Source organism: Micropterus dolomieu, linkage group LG08 (genome assembly GCF_021292245.1).
Source record: "Micropterus dolomieu isolate WLL.071019.BEF.003 ecotype Adirondacks linkage group LG08, ASM2129224v1, whole genome shotgun sequence".
Taxonomy (NCBI): Eukaryota; Metazoa; Chordata; class Actinopteri; order Centrarchiformes; family Centrarchidae; genus Micropterus; species Micropterus dolomieu.
Window position 1 is genome coordinate 25,266,783 of NC_060157.1, and position 23,408 is coordinate 25,290,190.

At 41.2% G+C, this 23,408-nt stretch overlaps 3 protein-coding genes across 14 annotated transcripts in view; 1 reads left to right on the forward strand and 2 right to left on the reverse strand.

Moving 5' to 3' along the window:
- Positions 1–370: 370 nt before the first annotated feature.
- ikbkg (inhibitor of nuclear factor kappa B kinase regulatory subunit gamma) lies at positions 371–18,833 on the reverse strand. Of its 10 annotated transcripts, none has more exons than XM_046056783.1 (17): positions 18,387–18,833; positions 16,005–16,355; positions 12,987–13,127; positions 11,855–12,111; positions 10,803–10,877; positions 10,612–10,713; positions 9,928–10,119; positions 8,227–8,288; positions 7,937–7,984; positions 7,183–7,285; positions 6,825–6,940; positions 6,593–6,745; positions 6,118–6,190; positions 5,875–6,009; positions 5,280–5,416; positions 4,815–4,891; positions 371–1,609 (listed from the first exon to the last, which is right to left on the reverse strand). In XM_046056783.1, the coding sequence occupies exons 3-17, from the start codon at positions 13,123–13,125 to the stop codon at positions 1,413–1,415; spliced, it is 1,866 nt and encodes a 621-aa protein (XP_045912739.1). In that variant the 5' UTR covers positions 13,126–13,127; positions 16,005–16,355; positions 18,387–18,833; the 3' UTR covers positions 371–1,412. The 10 variants fall into 10 exon arrangements, with proteins under 10 accessions (XP_045912739.1, XP_045912737.1, XP_045912738.1 ...); XM_046056781.1 differs by lacking the exon at positions 18,387–18,833 and adding an exon at positions 16,909–17,194; XM_046056782.1 differs by lacking the exon at positions 18,387–18,833 and adding an exon at positions 16,909–17,194 and having other exon boundaries at positions 15,968–16,355.
- Positions 16,077–20,025, forward strand: tmed4 (transmembrane p24 trafficking protein 4). Its single transcript, XM_046056792.1, has 5 exons — positions 16,077–16,276; positions 16,734–16,834; positions 16,920–17,045; positions 18,313–18,459; positions 18,567–20,025. Exons 1-5 carry the CDS (start codon positions 16,138–16,140, stop codon positions 18,714–18,716), a joined length of 663 nt encoding a protein of 220 aa, XP_045912748.1. The 5' UTR covers positions 16,077–16,137; the 3' UTR covers positions 18,717–20,025.
- Positions 20,026–20,090: 65 nt separating this feature from the next.
- Positions 20,091–23,408, reverse strand: part of LOC123975353 (pyridoxal phosphate binding protein) — a 3,807-nt gene continuing 489 nt past the window's right edge. The window contains exons 1-8 of one of the 3 annotated variants that reach the window (XM_046056788.1): positions 23,276–23,408; positions 22,506–22,613; positions 22,355–22,390; positions 22,203–22,278; positions 21,985–22,125; positions 21,746–21,888; positions 21,460–21,558; positions 20,091–21,249 (exon numbers count right to left, since the gene is read on the reverse strand). In XM_046056788.1, the coding sequence (XP_045912744.1) occupies positions 21,046–21,249; positions 21,460–21,558; positions 21,746–21,888; positions 21,985–22,125; positions 22,203–22,278; positions 22,355–22,390; positions 22,506–22,613; positions 23,276–23,365 (897 nt within the window). In that variant the 5' untranslated portion in view covers positions 23,366–23,408 and the 3' untranslated portion in view covers positions 20,091–21,045. Of the gene's footprint in view, positions 21,250–21,459; positions 21,559–21,745; positions 21,889–21,984; positions 22,126–22,202; positions 22,279–22,354; positions 22,391–22,505; positions 22,614–22,877; positions 22,897–23,275 lie in introns of those variants that run through there. The other 2 variants (XM_046056791.1, XM_046056790.1) reach the window with 2 other exon arrangements.

The following is a 23,408-nucleotide window of genomic DNA, read 5'->3' on the forward strand; positions in this document are numbered from 1 at the left end:
TAAGAGATATAGAAACACACCTCTTATTTTGAAGGGTTTCGGTCCCTCGCTGTTCAACTTGACGCAGAACGGTTGTAAGGCGTTACCATCTGCTGTCGCTGTCAGGTTTATCATTGCTATTTATTTGCTTTAATCGATCCATTTGTATCCGATTATGGGATTATAACTCAAAGCACATTTTAATAATTACACTCTACCTGCATTAAATATTGCCGCTGCGATGAAGTTTTAAAGAAATCAAGTTAAACAGTTACGATTTCCCCCCGAAACATCGCAAATGGTTTCGTCGCAGTTGTACTACACCCAGGGCGCACACATTTTATTCATAGTCTATGGCACACACAAGACAAAAAAAAAAACATAACAGTGGTAATGGATTATTGATTTATTTGGTAAAATCAACAGTTTGAAACAATACTCTTTGCACCAAATTATGTAGAATTACAGACGATTCACACAAACTGAAGGACTCCCAATGTGCTTAACCTTCAGATAGATAAATAACTAGGTGCCCCGGGTAAAGATGGGACAGAATAAGGGGCACATACAGGGCTGCATGGGTTAAGAGTCGGGTCTAGCATCAGAGATAAAGCAGAGATGCAATCAAAGGTGTACACAGGCACAGAACACAGAGAATGGCTACTTTTTTTTTTTTCTCCAATAAGAGTAAATCCATCTCTAATATATAATACATGTTGAGGTAATGCAGACACATTTATGACCAAAACATATTTTAATATTCTAATTTATTTAAAGCTCGCTAGGTTATTCACATTTGTTTCTTCCTTTGAAGGGAAAAGTACCCCTTTACACTTTTTTTTTTTCCACCTTAGGCCCAATGATTACTGATGTGTACAACATGGATGATGCAGTCTATGTAGACACACTTGCTCAACAGTATGTAATCTCCTCACCACACCACCAGAGTAAAGTAAGGGCTGCCGAGAAATGGGACTGAGGCACAAGATCAGGGATCATGTACAAATACTGATGGACAGAGGCATGGCAGGGGGAGGGGGTAGAAGGGAAATAAAAGAGCAGGTGCTGGGAGAAAAAAACAAAACGTGGGTTTGCGTAATAGGACAGCTACAGCGGAATTTGAATTCATGAAGCAGTACTAGGGAAATACCATGCTGATTATCTTGCCGTTGTCCTTTTCTTTCACTTGTTCATACGGTCATCTGATTGCCACTTGACTTGATTCCAACATATTTTAAAAAAATGATAAGATCCACAGTATGCATTCAGGTTTGTGTGTGTTTGTATGGTAGAGAGAGTAACTAACAAACATGTTTTTCAGGCTGTGCTCAGAGCTGTAACCAGACACGCTGAATGTCAAAAAATGTAAATATATTGTACATATATATCTGTATGAGTGTGTTGGTGTCATGGTGTGCTGAAATATGCTCATGTTACTGTATACAGTCCATGACATGTATCTGCAGCGTGTCCATATCTGGAGCCTGGTACTTGCACTTCGGACAACATAAATCTGGCAGGTCCTCGGCTCCAGCTGCCCCTTGATCTCCGACTGGTACCAAACCCTGATTGCGGAACGAGGGGGCAGGGGGCACCGTGTTGAAAGCTCCACCGGGGAACACACCCACACCTAAGGCGAAGGAGAAAGAAAGCATGTTAAAACACCTTGTTACCAGAAAAAAATATATTTAAAATCACATGTTTTTGTTTACATGGGACCAGAAAGATCACTACAGTAGCCTGTTACTCGAAAGCCATTTTCTTGTACATGCATTGGGTCAAGACAGTGGACATTAATCAGTGGTGAACAGAAGGTACATACAATTCAGAGGAACTTGTACTGTCCTTGAGTATTGAGTAGATTTTTTGGTTTCAACACACACAAGAGTTTTTGAAACTGAACCACATAACAAAAACTAGGAGCTGAAAGAGGCTTAAAACTGTAGAGCTGCAGAAACACCTTTCAAATTACACACAATCAACTGATTTATTGTTAATATATATAACTAATGATGATGGCAAATCAGCCCTTTCCTCGACCAGCAGCGATACTAAAATGCTGCTCACATTGGCAAACAATTATTAGGGCAATTACAAACCATGCCAGTGGATGACAGTAGATCCCACAGACACACTTATCAGATAGGATTTTTGCTTTTAGATGATCAATTACAGAAAGTGTATGAAACCCATGACCCAAATAGTCATACATTCAGTCATTGTGTTATTTATGGATGAAATTATGGCTGGAGTACCCTAAAGAAGTGGTTCTCAAACTTTTTCACGTCAAGGACCCCTAAACTGACACATATTAGACCACGGACCCCCGTTCGATAACATTTTGTCCCAGGATCCCCCCATCTGATCGAAATTTTGCTTTTAGAATCAGAAACAGTTTTATTGCCAAGTAGGTTAACATGGAATTTTCTTTGGTGACTTATATAAATATAAAGTTAAAAAATTTGACAAGATATACAAAAATATAAAGGAATCATAAAGAAAATGTAAGAATATGCTTGCACAGTGATGTGCTAAATATTGGCATTGTGTATAGTGTAAACGGGTGGGGACATGAGGGAATGTTTAAAACTGTTTGTGTCTGGGGTGGGAAGGGTCACCTAAGAGTCCTGGAGGCCTACAGGTCCTTGAGGGGTGGAAGATTGATTGGTTTAGATTGGTAGATGTTTTATTACAGAAAGTGTATGAAACTCGACCCAAAGAGTAATTGTGTTACTTATGGATAGAATTAGAGTGAAAAAACAACTATTCCCCTTTTTGCTGGGGACCCCCTGGAACCACCTCAAGGACCCCTGGGGGTCCCTGGAACGCACTTTGTGAACCACTGCCCTAAAGGACCCCTGGTGGTCCGGCAAATGGCTATTAATTTATTAGCTACAATACGGCTAGTCTCATAAAGTGAAGATTGCCCCTTATGTTGTCTAAGAGGTCCCCCAGTAATGTCAGTCTTGGGTTGGTTGGGAACGGCACCCCAAGATAGATCTCCAGTATTGCCCTAGACATCCACATGTCCTGAACGACTCCCTGTTTCAGTCTTAAATGTAGGACAATATCTTATGGAGCTGTTGAGGTGTCATGTAAACCCTACTCATGAAGCTCACAGAAAATGTTCAACGAGAAATGGACATTGACAGTACAATAGCTCCTACAAACATTAGGTACAACAGTACTTTCACATGTAGTCTATTTATTTAAATATGAATGTAAAACAAATGCAGTGATGAAGTATCCAATAGTAAACTCTATACACTTGTACAGAAAAGTTTAGACGGAGTCCAGCGGTCCTGCAGAAGCAGAAGTTGTTGTCTCCCACAGATGAGCCAAGGGTACTACAGTGGATTTTCTTACAACTCATGGGAGGCAGTTGCTAACGCCACCTGCTGCTGTAGCTAGTAAACTGCTCTCACACTTACAGATCTGTTTACAAATCTCTGTGGTGATGGACAAAATTCCACAAATGTGTAAAAACGAAGTCAAAAATGTAATGTGACCTGCAAATTGACAAGAAGTGATCCGCAAATGTGTAAAAATTGATCCGCAAATTCATAAATAAAACTTGTATTATTTATATGTCACACGCTCCTTGTGGGGGGCTAACACATGGTGGCTCCGCTTTAATCTTGAGAAGCTTCAGAGCTGCAGTCTCTATTCATTCAACTTACACAGTAAATGTCCAGCAAACTGAGGCTTATTGTTGACCCTTTTCTCTCTCTCGCCTGTCATTCACCGGTCTTGCGCAGAGTTTTGCGTGCATGCCGTGCTGCCGACAACTGCATGCACGTCGTGGTTCCTCGCGGGTCTATTTCAAGTAGCCGGATATTTAAAAACTATGTAATATTCTTTGTATGGTTGATCAACGGTGATAAATTATCCAAAAGTCCTATGAGGTTAGGACAACTCGGCACAACACCAGTCAAGCTGGGGCTTCGTCTCTTCAGCAACTGTTCCTCCTCTGCCACTACACACATACACGCTACACATACATATGCGCACTGACGACCCAGTGTTAGGGTTACAATTTTGGATTTATTCACGCACTTTAAAAACATTTATTTAAAGTTTTTTCTTTTTTATTTACACCATTAAACATTGACATGTATATTGTAATAGGCTGTATATTGTATATATGTAACTTATTGGGAGAGAACTGGTAGTTCTATGTAAAATCAGACGTTGAGCACCCCCATACAGTCAAAAGGTCATGATCCTTGTTTCACTGCGAAGCTTCGACTGTGAGATTGACAGTTGAATCGGGCTCCGCCCATTGAAGCATCGAATCTTCAACTATTTGGGGTCAGCCCTAATTTGTAGATAGTGAAATATTTGTCCATCATAGTACACATTTGTGGATTGTTTTCTGTGGGTTGCAAATATTAAAGTCCAATAAAATCTTCCATACTTATAGTATAAAATATTGATTTTGTGAGCATAAAATTACAATCAATCAAGCGTCCAGTGAATTGGACATCATGCATCACAATTAGTTATATTTCAACTTCAACACATAATATGCTACAACTTTAAAAGTATTTATTTTATAGTAACTTTTTCACTGTAAAACAGTTGATTTCTGTTTCTATTATTGCAGTTTACAGAATTACAGAATAAATTTTTTGTGCAACTTCAGTCTATTGTGTAGCATCTTGATCATGTAGTAATTTTTTAAGGAGAGCTAGAGACCGTAATTAACTTCTTCTAAAAACTTTATTTTATTTTATTTTAATTTATGCTTGAAAGGCTTAAAAGATTAGTACTACTTCACATCTGTGTTGCATGTCATCTTGAATGCGTGCATTTGTGTGATGGTTGTAATGTACCTTGTGGAGGGGGAATGTTCGGCGCCCTTGTGGGAAAGTCTTCCAGGTGTCTCAGCTTCATTTGCTCCATTCGAGCACTGAGGTGAACATAGACAACTTTCATGTTTAATCATGCTTTAATTAATCTAGAAATATGAATATTCATGCAGAGGTAGACAGAGCTCTGACTAAAGATACTGTGTCAGTCTTGACGATGAGCCAACAGCCCTGCATTTGATGTTCACTGCAGTCAAGATGCTGATGCAGCATGTGATTACCAATTGAGATTGAGGGCAGGGAGAGAAATTTAATACACAACGACTATGTAACCTTGACGTATCAGAAATGACATCAGCAGAGATTTGAACATCACTCAAAATAGCCACTTGCAGCAAGACAGAATGATCGACTGTGTGACCGGTGCATATATGTTAACATGCCCGCATTCAGGACATGAATAAATATCATCAAACTTTTCTTTTTTACCGTGATGTGGCTTCTTGTTTGAGCCTCTCAATCTCAGCAGTGGCCTGATTCAGCTGATCCTGCAGCTCCTCCTTCTTCTGGTTCAGTTTCTCTCTGGCTTCTCGCTCTGCTAGGAAATCTCCCTTGTAGATCTCAGCCTGAGCAAACACAAATGAAATTTAAACTGCTTTTGACATAAAAAAGGGTAAGATTAGTAGATACGCTAGGGCATTACTACTACACAAATGAACAAATCTTTAACACTGAACCCTCAAGCTGGACAGACTAAATGTGGCTGCTTAAGAACAGGCCTTGGCTTCTGGAATGTTTCCAGTGGAAACTGCAACAGAGCCGTGACTGAGCCGCAGTGCAGCCATATCTGCAATCTGCAGCTGGATGTGGTCAGCTCAGCTGTGACATGTGTGAATTTACAGTTAAACGCCTACTAAAAGACTCTTTTTTTCCTCTAAAACTTACCAAAGACCAAAATTACTATTGAACAGACAGTTATGAACAGTGATGAAGTGAACGCATTTAGCTTGAAATAAATACACAAATAAAACGACTAAGTGAAGTGATTTCTGTGCAGATAGGCTAAACAGCTGTGTCCCTGTACCTGTGCAGTGAGGACAGGAACAGTCTCCAGCGAGCCTCTCTGTTGCTCCACCTCCTCTTTCAGTTTATCAATCAGGTCCTGCTTCAGGGCCAGCGCTCTCTCTGCCTCCTCTAGTCGGCTGCACAGATCACCTCCCTGGAACACACACACACACACACACACACACACACACACACACACACACGATAAGACACAGACCCATAAGCTAAATGGCCAAACTAATGAGGGTAAATGTGTTTTTACCTCACTCTTTAGTTTAGAATCATAGTCTCTAAACAGACATGTGTAGGCATGCTGCAGTTGTGTCAGTTTTTTCCTGAGGGGAACAAAGGGAAACAGAATTTAACCAGGTCTCAGGTGTCGTGCTATTAAAAGGCATTCAAGAATTTTGAACGAAACTAAGCTGCAGTAATTATAACAGTAAAAATAGTTAACATTACAATTCTGTAAGAAAAATCAGGCATTACAACTGTATCCATTTATATTTCAATATTACGTAGACCACAAAGTCCTGAAAAAATATTCTCTTGATCTTGTGTGCAGAAGGTGGGATAATCAAATACCATTTTAATTCAGATGTGTTTTCCTTAGTAAAAAAGTTAACATCTTGTCCCACTTCTTTGATGCATTTCCCTCTCTGGAATAAATCTAAATATCCTAACAGTACAGAAATCGAACCACCAGTAGGGTCACTGCTATCTGTCTGTGTTAAACCCACTTCTCCTCTGTGACGACATGTCTCTCCGTCTTCAGGGCCTGCTCTAGGCTCTGGGTCTGCAGCAGCAGCTTGTCCATGGCCACGTGATGCTGCTTCCTCTGCTGCTCCAGCTCCCGCTCTGCCACCTGCAGGGCCTTCATCTTACTGTTCAGCCTACACGCAAGGAGAGAGAGAGAAACACATCAGCACACAAGCACTACATTTAGATATTCATGCTGACGCGACAACTTACTTTTCTTCCAACATTTTGCGTTCATGCTCGCTCTTGTCCAGGCAGCTCTGTCTCTCATTCAGCTCTCCTAATAGGGATGTGGCTTGAGCCTTCAGAGCCTCACAGTCCTTGGCCAGCTGCAAAAATACAGAAAGCTTAAAGGCATCAGAGTAACAGTTTATATTTTAAGGCTGTATGTATGTTTATGAGAGAGTCAGAGGATGGGAGTCAGAGTTTAAGAGTCTCTCAGCCTGAGGAAAGAAGCTGCTCAGAAGTCAACAGCGTTCATCAGGCTGTGGCTGGGCACTGTCTTTTAGTATACTCTGGGCTCATGCCGTGCCAGCAGTCGGAAGATTTGATAAATCACAGCAGTTCATACCTGGGCACAGTCCTTGTCCTTCTGTTTGAGCAGAGCTTCAGTTCTGTCCCGCTGAGCTGAACTCTTCTGAAGGTAATCAAGCTTCTCCTCCAAGTCACGATACCTACAGACGCAACAGATTCATAACTAAACTGTGCACAACTGCTGAACAATGTCATTTTTGTAAAGAAATCACAATTTCAAAGTTTTTGCAAGAGCCACAAATGTATTAAATTATAATTTACATAATAACAATGTCTTAATGAGCTGTAGGAAGGGAAAGTTTAAGCCTGTAAATGAACTCAGTTGTGACTAATTAATGTTAATTCTGTGCAGAGTTGGAAGAAGAATTCAGATCATTTAAAAAAAAAAAAATCTAAGTATCAATACCACACTGTGGAAATAGTAAAAAGCCCCATATTCAAAAATTTTTTCTATCTTTTTATTCAAAAAGTATTACTTTGAAATAGTTTCCTATCCATTTGGTGTTTGAAGGTAATCTAAAGAAAGGAAACTCTTAATCCTATAATGTAAAAAACAGAGATGCAAGTCAGAAGATTGTTAATTACTGAAAAAATATTAAATAGATGCAATGGTACATAATATACAATATATGACAGATAAACATGGAGGAATAATAATCTTTGCCTGCCTTACTTACAAGTAAACAGATCCAAAAAAAATAAATAAATAAAGTGGCAGGCAGGTGGCACCAGTAACTTAAGGAAGCATGCACACAAGAGAAAGAGAAAGCCACACAGAGCTGTGGGCTCACCTGCCCTGTGTGGCCTGAAGCTGCTCTGTGAGTTTAGCAAGGCTAGAGCTGGAGAAAGGAGCAGAAAGAGGAGGAGGAGGAAAATGACATCGCAAAAGTGAGTTATGTTATTAAGCAGAAAAAAAGCATGCAAGTGTCTGCAGATACACAGTACAGTTAAGATTAATTGAATGGCACTCAGTTCAAATGCTGCTAATAACAACTACTTAAACCCAAAAGTCTGTTTGGTGCCGTTAGTTTCAAACAATCCACTCAGTTATTTTGTATTAGGAAATCATAAGGCATCATACCAGTCAGAAGAGTGCTGTGCTTCAGAGCGATGTTGAACAGTCTCCTCAGTAATATTGCTGGTCTGTAAAAATATAAAAAAATAAATCAGGCTTTTGTCTTTTAGATCACAGATAAGGCAGCTCGTTCTAGCGTCTATCCAAAACATCTCTATTATGGGAGAAATTAGACAGAAATTTCCCTGACGCCTGGGCCACACCGCCCACCTCTACCTGTACATGACATTCGTTTATAGCTTGCACTCCTACGTGTGATTTAAGAGGTAAGTGTTCACCAGTTTTCTCTAATTTAGGATATTCACTTTGGCACCAACAAAATTCACGATTGGTCCAGTCATATGAGTATACATACAGAGAGTTTGCCGTCCACCACAGTGGGAAACACTTACATAACCTTTTATTTTAGAAATCAACTATAATGTCAATTTGACAGACATGGAAATTTACCGGGTACAAAAGGGTCTAAAGACCCTACTAGTGCCTGTTGAAAAGTCAGGATGTCACAGACTCTGCTGCCTCGATAAGTGTGTCTCTTGCCAGTCCCTCAACTTAATGTGTTCATTCTCAATAAATGCTAGAGATGGCTAGCTTGGTTAGCCAGAAAGTTGCCCCAGATGTAAATCCCTATGCAGTGAGCAACAGCAGCTAATCCAGGGGCTACTTTCAGTGTTAAAATGATTTATGTAAAGTTTGTGAGGCTTAGTGCTTCCCCTGATACACACTACTCCAGTTGAGTTTCTCGAATCTCTACAACAGAGGTGATGAATGCAAAGTTAGCATTATGAGAATAAGACCCAGGTTGAAAATACCAGAACTTTTCTTTGCAGGGTTTGCTGAATCTGACTTGAAACACTCATGAGAGTAAAGCTGATAGTAAATTAAGAGAGGTTTAGGAAAACAATACAGAAATGGTCTTGCATGAGCCACCTTGTAGTTAATGCTTCACTACCTTTTTCTTGACCTATAATTGAAAAATCCCCCTCCTTTGGTCATTTACAAGCTGACTAAGAGAGCTGGCTCTGTGCTGGGGACTGCCCCGGTGTAGGTTGTGGAAAGAAGGATGTTGCACAAACTGCTCAAAATTATGGACAACACCTCCCTACCTCTGCATGAACTGCTGGTCTGACGACAAAGTCTCTTCAGTCGGAGACTCCTTCAGCTCAGCTATAGGAAGTCTTTCCTGCCTACTGCAGTAAAAATTTACAATGACTCCGCTCTGGGCAGAAAGAGGAGACCCATTTCTTCTGAATGACAATACACATCTTTCTACTTGCACAGATATAGTCAGAGAGACATACAGTATATTAATGTATTTTTTACTTATATTTATGTATAGTAGCATATTAGTTTAAATTAGTATATATTGTAAATGTGTTTTGTTATTTTTTAAACTTACCTCATGTGTCTTTTGTGTAAGTCTTTTTTTATATATTTATTAATTGTTTCTGTGGTGTATTTTAAGCTGTGGACTTTGCATGTAATTTCATACTACACTGTGGAATGACAATACAGAAATCCTGAATCTTGTACCTTTTTATTTTATGTAAACCGCTGCTATTGCAAAACTGCAATTTCCCTTTGAGGATGAATTAAAATACCTATCTATCCAGCCATCCACCCATCCGTCTGTTGTCATTGCTCTTATTTCCTTGTGTCTGTAGTACTACATTGCTGCACTGGTTTGTATTGGGATCACAGTGTTACCTGTGCCTGGGCCTGGGCCAGCTTGGCCTGCAGCTGGTCAATGCAGTGCTGCATTCGCTCTCTGTCTTTCTCTCCCTCATCCCTCTCCTTCTCCAGCTCTTCGTTCTTTCTCCTCAGCTCTCTCATCCCTTCCTCCAGTTTTTCTTTGTGGCTCTTCAGCAACTGGAGGAACTCGTTTGCCCCTTCCACAGGCTGCAGAGAGAGACATGAAAGTGAAAGAACCTGGGATGAGCGGATGCAGGGAGATGTGATGACAGAGACAGACCACGTTCACTGGAGGCCCGACACCAAGCAAAAAGTGGAAATACACCAAGATGTGAGAGAACACAAGCTGAGGTTTACAAAAGGAGACAGAAGGAATAACTTTATGGATAAGAGCTGTGTTAAATCCAGTAAAGGTAAGATGACCTCTAGATTTATATTGCCTAATGTAAAACACAGTCCCCCATAACATAGCTGGTGCCAAGTTTATTATTAAAACATTTAATGCTGCATGGTGATTAGCGCCAGGTTTTGTGCTGAGAGTTCACAGGCCAGCCCATATTATTTATCCAAGCAGAAGGTCAGGATTTCAAACCTCTGCCTGAACAAAAGATAAGGTGGGGTGAAGCAAGACACTAGAGGCGTGACGGCCACAGAGGAGGGGTCAGGGATCTGAAAGTGGGATGGAGTGAGCAGGCTCACCTGGCTATTTTCCCTTCCCATTATCTCCCCCCATACCTCCGAGAATGAGGTGGGGGGAGAGGGGAAGGTGCTACCCAAGGAGCTAAGCACACTTGCATCAGCCTGGACACACGGACATACCAGTTAGGTGAAAAACAATCAAATCCATCAAAAGTGAAATCAGAAAGCGCCCAGGATCAACAGCGACTGACCAGGCTGCGAGGTGGCAAGGTCTGTGTGTGTTGATCCGTCTCTTCAACTCTCTTCCTCTCCCGCTGATCAAGAGTCTGAAAGATGCAACAGAAGTAATTGTTTCCAAAGTCCAGTGGAAACAATTCAGAAGCAGAGCATCTATTCTTCAGAAGACAGTATTCTAATGTAGTTTCAGTTTGTTTTTCCAGCACGCTGAACGTTTGCTCGTTTAGATGTAGTAACAGATGCTTTGTGGCTGAAACTTTGTGGTAACTCATTTTAAAATCAGTCAGTACAGGCGACAGGCGCTGCTCCTCTGCTGTCACTAATATGATCACAAAATAATGATTTGATCAGCAGTGCAGTGGCTTGAGAAAGATTGATGGCATGCAGTACGTATGATTCTTGATCAAATCCCTATATTGTACCTGTTCTGAAGAAACAGAAACATGTGTAAATGAGGCCAACTAAACTGTGAGTTTGGCTGTGTTGAGACATAGTATAAGTGATCACAGAGAGCACAAACATTTACCGAGACTCAGCCGTGTCTGTTCTAACAGATGTTGGCAGTGACGCATAGTCTTGTGAGAGGACGACAAAGAAGACATTAGAGAGTAGTATCGGTCTTCCTTACTCTTTTTTTTCTTCTCTTCCCCTTCATTCTGTCTCTCTCTCTCTTTTTATATTCTACATCAATATGTAGCTCATTAATTACAAATAAAAAACGAAACACATGAAATGCATCATTAAATTTGACAATAAATATAGTCAATGACATCCATTCACAAGTGTGAATCAAGTCAGGAGGAAAGAGCCTGTGAGAGAGACATCCTGCTGATCGGCCTTTACACTCATTTCATTCCATTGGTAATCTCTGTCTGTACATTTGAAAATATGACTAGCTTGTGAGCTGCATTTGCCTGTCACCACACATTACATGTTTCCAAATATGGTGAAATTACAGAAACTATTACCGTAGCAACAGGACAACTAACCAGTGAAAAATAGGTGAACTAGTGTCTGCATACATGTACCAACACAGGGTTACAGAATATAACCGTGGGCAGCTGACCTGTGGTCCGTCCAGCGGTCCGTTCTTTGCCGGGCGCCCCTGCAGGTCTTCAGTCTGGCTGGAGCTGCAGCAGTGGGAGGCTGGTCCGTTCACCATGCCCTGTAAGGAGTGGTTCTCCTGGGCCAGCCTCTCCACCAGGGCCCTGGCCTCCTGGAAACGACAGCTGAGAAATTCTCGTTCCTCTCTTGTCCTCCGCTGCCATCCCTCCATCTCCTCACAGCGTTGACGCAAGGCCAGGTTGCTCCGCCGCAAGGCCTCTGGGAGACAGAAGGATAAAGGTAAAAGGACAGGGGGAAGATCAATAATGTCATACAGAGCGTCACACAGGAATTATTTCATGGATATTCTATAGATTAAACCACTATTGTGATAAGAAACTAGAAGTTTCTCGTGATTGTGATAAGAACTGTAGAAGGTTATTCTGATTTTGTTGTGCAGCTTTTATGTTGTGATTTCTGGGGCTTATAGAGAGACTAGGTAACTTTTGAAAGATTAAATAAGACATTGTTCGCACTCTTGCTCTGTTGATGTAAATAAACACTGCGTTTTGTTGCTACAGATATGCTGACTCTTCTTTACGGTTACTCTCTGTGTAAGATGTATTTACCACTATAGCCAAATTAAACACATTCATTATCAGTCATACACATTTCTCAGTTTAATATACTCCAGGGTTTTACAGACTACAGACTTACATGGTCTTGTTATGACCAGCAGCTTATGGTCGTAGCTTACGTTAGCTAACTTTATATAGACTTATGTAACTGACATTACTGATTGAGTTTGTTGACTTTATGATTATCCTGTGCATGACACTGGACCCCAGCTGCTGCCGAAGGTCAGCCTCTGATAAAAGCGCTTTACAAATGCAGTCTATTTATTTAAAGGCTGCTTTACTGTAACAGAATACAGTTTCCTGAACTTATCTGACAGTTGTACATCAATGAAATGATCAATGAATGCCTCCAATTTTGAAGTGTCATTGTAGACACAGTTTTGTTGTATCCTTCCAACATGTCTACCATTTTATTCCCTCAGTAATGCGAAGCTCCAGCATCAAGTGCAGAGATAAACATACTTTGAGTTGAGTATATATTGTTTTATTACTTTAGCTTATGGGAACACATCATACCTCTGAGCTGCTGGTTGTCACCCAGCAACCTGGTCACCACTTCATTGGCAGCCAGCTCTGGTGGGACCCTCAGGGCCCCTCCACTCTCTTCTCCTGACATGTCCCACTGCATTGGGCCATCAGGCTGGGGCTGCACCATCCCTACAGAAAATCATGCATTATTACTCACTTCACAAATAAAAATACCCATGTTGTGTTGAAGCCTGTGTCCTCGTAGATATGAGTTTCCCTTCAGCTAAACCCAACCAGCTATGTTACCCGCTGCGGGAATCACCATGTTAATGGGGGGACAGACCCGCACCCATCATCACGTACTGACACATGGCATACCGTGCCTCGTTCCCGTTAGCCGACCTGAGGTAGCTACTTTCACTTTCAATTCAATCTCTCGTTCAAATCCCGGTCCATCTCATGTGCGAGGAGGCCGTCTGGCCTGCTGATAAGCTTTAGCAGTGACTCACTCGTGCAGTGTCTCCTCTTTGCGCCGTGTCACCTGCATACAGGTACCGGTGGACGCGAGGAAAACATTACGTCATCCCCAGCACCATCAGGCAAACACCCGAGACACACAGCTTCTTGCATGTATTTGTTTACAGCACAAGCAGAAGTAAAACCATTAAAAAAGTCAATTTCAGCTGATGATATGACCACGTGATCAACTCTTATTTAATTAACGTTAAACGAAGTTGTTTTCTCCTCCGCACCCAGAACAAAACAACACACTGCTAATATAGGTGCACTAACTCTACAGGTACCAATCTCCTCTTACCCTTTCTTCGTTTTCAGTTATGTTGTCCGGAATAACAGCCAGCTGTCACTCACATACAATTTGTTAGTAACCGTTGCAATTTAGCCAAAGTAAAAGCTACTTGGCTAATGCTATGTAGCTAGCGAATTAGCTTGTGAGCTAGCTATGAGCATTTAGCAAACCAGTAGCTGGGTAACTCTGTTGACTGACATAAACAACGACCCACATCAACGGCCTATGTATCTCCCGAAAGGCATTTTGCCCAGTTTGTAACGTTATCCTAACACACTGTACGTGTTTTACGGCGAGTTAACGTTATCTGTCAAAGCCGAGGCGCCTGTTATTAGCTCAGGAAATATAGATTGACACTGTTCCCCGAGTAAAGCCTGTCAGGCAGCACTTCCTCTCAGGCTGCAAATACTACCTCCGGAATTGTCTACTTTATGTTTCTTATAAATCTGTAACATATTGGGTCACGAGTCATTGCTAAGAGAGGTTTAGAAGTGTTAATTTATACAAGATTCCTTTAGGTGTGTTGATTTTGATCTATAATCCCATATATCATTCGATTCTAAATCTTCATGAGATATATACTATAAAATTTAAATTAATAGCCCGGGCTTTCACTTGTTTCAAATCACTGAACTCACCCTGCCTATATTTGGGACAGGCGTCTATAAGGGACAAGCCTTTAATTCCTTCACCATGCTGGTAAATCTGAATGAATAATCCTTTGGTGCTCAAAGTTTCTGTAAATTGAACAACATAATTGAACTGTGGAGAATCTAACCGATCTAACAATGTGTAGCATGTCCATTTTGACAACAGTTTAAACATTTGTATTGGTATGCGCGATCTAAGCAGCTTAGAAGTAGTTCAAGCAGGTGACCCACTGGGTTTTAAGAGGTTTTATACATCCAAAGAACTTCTATAAAAACCAGATCAGATTTCTAATTGAGATCTGCATAAACGTGTAGCCACACCAGGCCTGTAAATGGGACTTGGCTTTTAGGAGCATCTATTGACAGAAATGCAATATCATATCCATAAAAATGTTTTCAGTGGTGTCTAAAGACCTTACATGATGAACCGTTATGTTTTTATTACCTAACAATGACCCAATTCTATCTACATAAACTGCGGGTCCTCATATATGTCCTCTTAATGTTTCTATAGTAGCCCAAACAGACAGACGGCTCTAGAGCGCGTTTCGTCACTATGTTGAATACTTATGAAGAAGAAGTAGTAGTAGTCTGGTTAATTAGAGGTAAGAAGAGAAGTGAAATTTGGACAAATGGAGGACCACACGTATTATTTAGCACAAGAGCTAGCCAACTGTAGCTTCTCCTACACCCGTGCAAAGGGAGGGATGAGTGGTGAGTGAGCCACTGATTGCAATTTACAACCCTCAAAACTAGATGCCACTAAAACTTACACACTGAACCTTTAAAGGAGACCTATTATACTACATTTCCAGGCCTGTATTGTAATTCTATGACTCCTCTATGGTATCTTTGCATGATTCAAAGTTAAAAGAATAAATTTCCTTCTTAAACAGGCCCTTCATGCAGGCCCTTATATCAGCCTCTGTCTAAAACAAGCTGTAGCTTAAAGAGACAGGAGCGTCTCTTGAAGCCCCCCCCCAAAAAAGTCCCTGTCTTCTGATTGGCAAAGACGTTTGGTGTTCGTGTCACAGGTGTTGCCCAATCAGTTGTGACAAGTTTGTAAACACAACCATGTTCAAAAGGCAGTAAAATGCATTGCCCTTTTTTACACATTTTGTCAACGCTGGACTCGCGCCAGGCTGTTGTTGTCGCTGGGGTACAGACAGATAGATATTAGGGGTTGCCAGGCTGCAGGCAAATTACCATATATGTAGTAGAAAAAACTGTTTAAACGGAGAGTTAAGAATGTTTGGCTCAGAAGGAATTTCTTTTAAATATGTTTACCTCATTACTTGGAGCTTTGGCCATGTTTAACATTAACATCCAACACTGAAACACTAGGTAAAGATAAGACAGAAAATACATAAAAGAAAAGCATAATAAGTCCTTTAATTTAAGTTTTATGGAGACTCTTCTCTCTGTTTCGTTGGCTCTCCTTACATTTTTATTTGCAGTCATAGACGTTTTCTAGCCAAAAACATTGTGTTAAAACTATGAATGCTGTCATTCACTGTCACTCGTTTGTTTATCATAATAATCTGTACTGTAAAAAAAAAAAGTACATTTACTTTTGTTGGTGTGAATGGTATCCGATGTGGACGCTACCTGAGACTCTGAACTCGGGGCACAGCAGCGCACCTCCCTCAGGAAATCCCCTTCCTTCTTCCGCAGTGTGAAATGACGTCAGCGGGCTGCGGCACAGCGCCTTTGCTGATGTGCGCAAAGTGAAATAAGCTACATGATGCTCTCTGTCCCTGCTGCTGGAGTTATTTTACTATTAGCTTGGATTTATCCAAGTTACGCACTCTATTTCCACATAGGAGAGACGGAGAAAAAATGCTTCATTGAAGAAATTCCAGACGAGACCATGGTTATTGGTGAGTATTTCGTGGGGTCGTTAGCTTGATGTAGCTAACTAGCAGTGCAGGCTCCAACAGCTGGTCTCCGCCAAAGACGCTGCAGTGAAAACAAAAATGACAAAAAGACTCGACACCTTGAAGAAACGTGTAGTTCATAGTTAAAGCCTGGTTACAAGCCTTATAATCACAAACACTGAGGTTTTCTGGAGGATCTAGTAGCTGCTCGTTAGCCTATAAATTTCGCATTCATTCTTACACCTGAGTTTATGTTTGACATTCAGAATAATAACGTTAACTGAAATATTGTCAGTCTGAAACCAAAAGTGACAATTACACAACCTGCAGAATACAGTTAAATATAAATTGTGTGCTATATTAACATTTCTAATAATTATATTGTCATAAATTTTATTCTATAGCTATTTTACTCCTTTGAATGATTGCTGCATGATGTGTGTCTTTGCCGGTCTGACAGGAAAGTACAGGACTCAGCTGTGGGACAAACAGACCAGTTCCTTCCTCCCAGCCACCCCCGGCCTTGGGATGCATGTCGAGATCAAAGACCCAGACACAAAGGTAAGGACAGAGGAGGTGGTATTATAAAACGCACCCACATACGTATAAATTGAATCTAAAGATTTTTCTCTTACAACTCTCCCAGATTATCCTGTCTCGTCAGTATGGGTCAGACGGACGGTTCACCTTCACCTCCCACACTCCTGGGGAACATCAGATCTGTCTGCACTCCAACTCCACCAAGATGGCTCTGTTTGCAGGAGGAAAACTGGTACGAACATAGTTTCTGCTTTGACTCTTATCTGACCAGCACGCTATTTTCCTTCAAAATGTGTCACACAAATGTTTATTACTAACAATGTTACTTTTATTGTTCAGTGTATTCATATTGGGACCTTGACAAATACGTCCTTCATGTTTATGTTTAAACTTAGGGATGTTTTAATAAAGCAAGATTACCCCTTAAACCAGAAAGTTAAGAGACTGTGGAGACTTAACTTTTATCACATTTTGCTTAGGGTTGAAGACTGAAAAAGAAATGAGATAAGATTTGAATGATCTGCACAGGATTCCAGTGAACAAATGTGCTGTTAAATGCACTGCAAATAAAACAAAGCCCATTAACACATTTGATCCAGAGCAGTAGTAAGTTATAGTAGGCAGAGCTATTCTGGGAATCATAGGAGGGCATCTAACGTAATGTTACTCTAGAGTGACTGTTGTTACAATTCTGCAGGAACACGGTGAACGCAAAAATGCTCCACATAAAACCAAAACGTGGCATTTCAAAAAGAATGAGAATGGCCAATCAAAAAGATAGGACAATAAATCAGAATTAAGGATTAAAGCCTGCAATGAGAACGCAGCTTAAGTGAAAACTCCTGGTTGACCATGGATATGCAGGACTTATAAATGTTATTTAAATCACAGACACGGAAATCCATCTTAATAAAAAGTGTACCAGATGCACAGGTACAGTCAGGTAATGTTTACCTGCAGCCATAAGGGGGTAAATCTCATCTTTCCACAAACCTTCAGGCATATCTTTAGAATAGAGAAAGTGAAAGCTGAAAAATATCAATACTGACACTCAGTATGGTGTCTATGGGTGTTCTTGACTAAGAAGTCAAATCAGAAGTTTCAGCATTTATGATACAAAAATTATGACATTATTGCAAACAAACAGAATAGTTCACCGCACATCGGCAGCTCTTTGTTTATGGCACCAGCTTGCTTCAATGCTTTTTCCTTATGACATGTTTATTATATGTTGCTCTGTGGCAGTGAACATCATACCAGTCATGCCTTTAAATGTCTGTTAATTAATAAATCGCTGTGATCTGATCTATAACCAGACTTGACTTAGTCTGATCATGTAAACTTCGAGTTGGCTTTATGAAACTGCTTAATCCTGGTTAAGCTTTTAGGCTAATTGAAGCTTTTCCACATTTTGTTTATGGAATACTATCAGTCAATAATAAATTGTTTTAATGCCCACAGAATGTAGATTTCAAACAGTCTGTTTTCCAATGTTGCAGAGGGTGCATCTGGATATTCAGGTCGGAGAACATACCAACAACTACCCTGAAATTGCAGCAAAGGACAAACTCACCGAGCTGCAGCTGCGAGTCCGACAGCTACTCGACCAAGTTGAACAGATCCAGAAGGAGCAAAACTACCAGAGGGTCAGTGACGTCATGTCTGAGATGGTTCACTCCTACATTTAAGTACACTTGTTATCTATGCCATTAAACCTCTCTAGTGACTTCATTGTGTGTCGTGTCTTCTACAGTATCGTGAGGAGCGGTTTCGCATGACGAGCGAGAGCACCAACCAGCGTGTTCTCTGGTGGTCCATCGCTCAGACACTCATTCTCATCGTCACCGGCATCTGGCAGATGAAGCATCTGAAAAGCTTCTTCGAGGCGAAGAAACTGGTGTAAAGTCTTGTCTGAGCATCGGCAACAACAAACACGAGTATACAGACTTGGAGAGACGCCTGTCAACAGCGCAGAGACATCCAGGAGAAGAAACGTGGTCTTAATATCAGCCAGAAGTGGTACGAGCAAATTCACAGAGGCGGCTGTTTTACAATGTGTTTTACCTTGTAAATGTTTTAGGAAATTGTTACTTTCCATTAGCAAGAACACAGTAGCACATTTCTGTTTCTAGCTTTTGTAGTTGTGTTTTCTTGACAACACTGGACACGTTACTTTTTTTAATCTTCCTGTGCAAGAAGCAGCAGAGACAACAGTAGGGATAGAGATTGTAGGAGTCAATGCCTGAATGTTAAAGCTGTTACAAGTAATAACCGAGTAGTTTATTGATACATGATTTTATGAAGGCCTTTTTTTCTCATTGTTAGTGTTGCACATATTTTTTTCCCAGGTTTTGTAACTCGTAACTAACCACAGGCTTTTAGCCGTATTCATCACTTATGCAGGTACTACACTGGTTCCTCACGTGTCCATTTGATACTGCTTTACTTTATTTAGCATTTATAAGCAGTATATAAAGAGTTAATAGTTGTAAGCAGCTTTGAGGACATCTGTGTTTATTAAAATATTTGTGAAGCATTATAACCTCCCATGAAGCATTCATAACTTGTGAATGAACAGGTAATCACTACTTAACCACATTTTAAGTGTTTATATATTGCTTATAAATGGGAAATGGAGGGTCAAAATAAAGTGATACCATCCATCCTTCGACCAACTGTATATAGTTTCTACCTAGAGTACAGTTTCTTGTACATTTTACCAGAGCTAGGTCTGTAGATACAGTTTGTGATACTCGTCTATTAACAGGATTCCTCTGTATGTTGTAAATAACAGGTTATTGACTGTCTTGTTCATTTTCTAATGCCTTTTACACTGATTGAACTGAAGGTCTTTAATTGTGTTTCTTCAGTGTCATAGAACTTATTTATTGAGCAGTCGATGCCTGTGTTTAAATGCTGAGCTTAACCCAACTGTACTCAAATTGTTATTTACCAGCGCTGGACATTTTTATACATTTGGAAGTTCAGTTAATTCAAATTCATAGTGAGGAAGAACTTGTTAGAATTAAAAGGGGATATAGTGAGTCAGTGGTTTCCTATTTTAACTGGGTTGTATATATATATTTTTTTTCACAGTCAAAATTTGGATTTGAGTCTTTATTTCCATTTTTTGAAATGATCACTTTGAACATTGCTACGGATTCCAAATGTCACCTCCATGTGCTTAATAAATAAACTTTGGCCAAACGACAGTCTGTCTCTGATGTTATTTGTGCCACTTTGCCCTAACTAGAAGAAATACACAGCAAATGGCAGATGTTTTCAACAGTAAAATTTATTGCTTGGCTTTGGCTTCCCTCATAGCCAGATTCCAAACCAAACAATGCTGCAACCACATGTCTAACCACAAGCTGATCAACCTTTTGTTAATTTTTTTTTTTTTTTTTAAATCAGACAATGAAAGCACTCTTCACGGAGACAGAAAAATACACTGACCTTGTGACCTGTTTGAAGAAACCCCTGCACCACCATGATGGCTGCAGTGTAAAACTGCTCAAACAAAATCATCTCTTTGCATAGATTCACTCCCTTCCTTCTCCAACAAAGCGCCCCACCGTACCCATGGACACAAGACTGTTACACAGAAACAAAACACTACTTGGATTTGTTAATATCAAGAATAGAGATTTGACACATTTGGCACACCATACGAAACAATATCAAACGCACAATACTATGTGTCATTATAAAGGGATAAATGATTTATTAAATCAAGTCTTTGTTTCATCTGTCCAACAAAAACGGTACACTGTACTGTGTGGAATTCCTGATCTGTGTGGGACACTGTACACCGTTAAGGAAAGGTAGAAAAGATCACATCAGCACAACAAATCCTCTCTATCGCGTAACTCAAGTGAAATCATTTTCCATATGTCACCGTGTTTTCAGTAGTTGTACATTTGTCCAGTAACCTTGTAGGAGAGGTTTCCATGAGAAGGAAGTCAGAGCACTATAGGTTAGTAACACGCTACTTTTAAAAAAGGTAGAACTAGTTCTGTATACCGAATGCCACTTTTTAATGCTTAAAAGAGCAAGAAGGGCAAAAAAGTGAAGAGGATTAGGCAAATACACTTTAAAATTATGCAGGAATTTTGCAATCCTAGCTCCACATGGCTCTGTGGAAATGACCTGCTTCACTGCTCTGTTCAGCTTGAGCGTGAAGTGTTTTTTTTCTTTTCTTAAAAGGTATTTCAGAGGAGAAGAAGCTCTTCTTAGTGTCCAGACACAGTGAGGTGCTGCATCTTCTTGGCGGCCTCTTCTGACACCGTCTTGGCGGATTTCTCCGGGCTGGGCGCCGGACTGGGTGCCGGACTGGGAGCCGGACTGGGGTTTGGAGTGTTCGCTGCACTGTTGGGATAGTCCCTGTTGCCAAATATAATACTGCCCACTCGCACGTTGGTGGAGCCCACCTCAATCTTCAACACATGGGAGCACAGATAAAAACTTAAGTGAACATATTAGACGGCAAGTGAGATTTAACAGCTACTTTAAAGTTTACTACACACGAGAAGCTCAAAATCAAAGAATTGCCGACAGAAATGTCAAATAGGGGAATTTATTTTATTTTTGCTTCCATATTTGTGCTCAGAAATTGTTTATGAAAGCTGATAAGAAGTGATACTCACCGCATGTTCAAAATCTGTGGACATACCCATGCTGAGTTCTACCTCCTCCAGAGGCAGCTTCAGACTGTCACACACCTCCTGCCTCCGACTCAGCAGCATCTACCGGAGAAGATACAGAGGGATAGTTAAATGAACATATAAACGCACATCTTCCGTACACCAGTCTTCATTCGGCAGGTTCAACCTGGGGACATTTAGGGTTTGGAAAAAACTCTTAACTTCACTCCAATATTGATTGAATGTATAGTTCACAACAGTACTATTGTGCACGCAGAGTATTCTGTACCTGAAAGTCCGGGTTGGGGCCCAGGGTGAGGTCGTAGCCATAACGGCCGATGGTCATGAGTCCTAAGAAATGCAGGGCGGAGCACTGGGACACGATGTGTTTCACTGTGTTCACCGTCTCCTCTGGTGGCAGCCCATGTTTATCTACAGAAAACATTCGACAAACTGTTTGTCAACAACTGACTTTTGTGTTTGTGCTCAGCTCACCAAAACACCCGAGCAGAAAAAGGTAACACTAACTCTGTTCTCCGCTGGTGTTGATCTGCACCATGATCTTTAACCTCTGTGTGCTGGCTCCTCTGATCCGCTGCCACGAGCTGTTGACCCTGTCGGCCAGTTTCGCAGAGTCTACGGTCTCCACAAGGAACAGGTTTGGCACGCCTGGTAAACAGAAAGACAAGACTCAGTGCAAGGCGTTTAAACATGCAGCCTGAGCAGGACAGGGGACGATCACTCACCCAAGAGTTTGTTGACATTATTCTTCTGCAGATGGCCGATAAAGTGCCACTTGATTTCTGGACATGAGTCTAAAATCTGCATAAGGGAAAAAGAAACACTGTGAATGGTCACAGACTGGGGTGAGGAGTATAAATAAAATATGTAAACCTACCAGAGGGTCTGAAGCTTTGTCCACAAGTTCATTAACCTGGTGTGGAGATAAACAAATAAATTATTTCCCACCTTCCTCTCAGAGTTTTAAGGACATGCTGTAACACTTGGAGAATTTGGAGTGATGCACACCAGCAGCGCTCTGTACTCACATAATTTTCTCCAAAGTTACGCTGCCCTTGTCTGTAGGCTTCCACAACCATGTCTGGGGGTTTGGTCTTGCTGACAGCTACCAGGCGGGGCGGCACAGCTGGTAGTGTCTGAGGAAGGACAAAGCAGGCTTATTTTTCATCTGTATCACTGACTGTATCAGCAGAGGAGCTCAGTGTGATGCAGCATGGTAGCTGAGGTATTTTGGCTCTGGCAGAACAGTGACTCAGATGAAACTGGTCCTGGCTGCTGCTATGTTAAGATGCTGTTCCACGTCTCGCAGTCAGCTCCACTAGTAACAAGCCACTGAGAGACATCTGATTGATATTGTGAAGATGCTGTGCATTCCTACACGCGGTGACCTAGATACCAACCTTGATGCTATTTAAATGGGTGGGGGGGGTGACTTCGTCACTAGTGGACGCGTTTTCACAGAGCTGTGGTGTGAGCAAGCTGATCAAACGCGTGGTCGTGTACTAGCAAACATGCAAAATGTCAATCATAAAACCGTGATTACAGGAACTATTTATTGCGGCAGCGTGCTCATGATAAGCATGATCATCCTGCTCCCACGCGTATTATGCAGCCACTATTAGACCATGCACGGTGTTATGAAGGTGGTGCCACAAGCCCGACTGTCTCCCATCCAAAGGTTGAGGTGTTTGGCAACCTTACATAACGAGTCGTGCCGCCGCAGCGCCACTTTTTCGGAGCCCGAGAGTTGAGTGACAGCAGCGGCGCTCTTGAGGGGAGCTTCCCGGGCTGCAGTTACCTTGGGCCGCCGTGCCGCCGCCTGGTTCACCCGCTCCACGACCGAGCGAAGCGCCTTCCCAACCTCCTCCGACATTGCTACTTTCCACATACCGTCAAACTGCTACGACACAGTACGTAAAGAAACGTGTCCG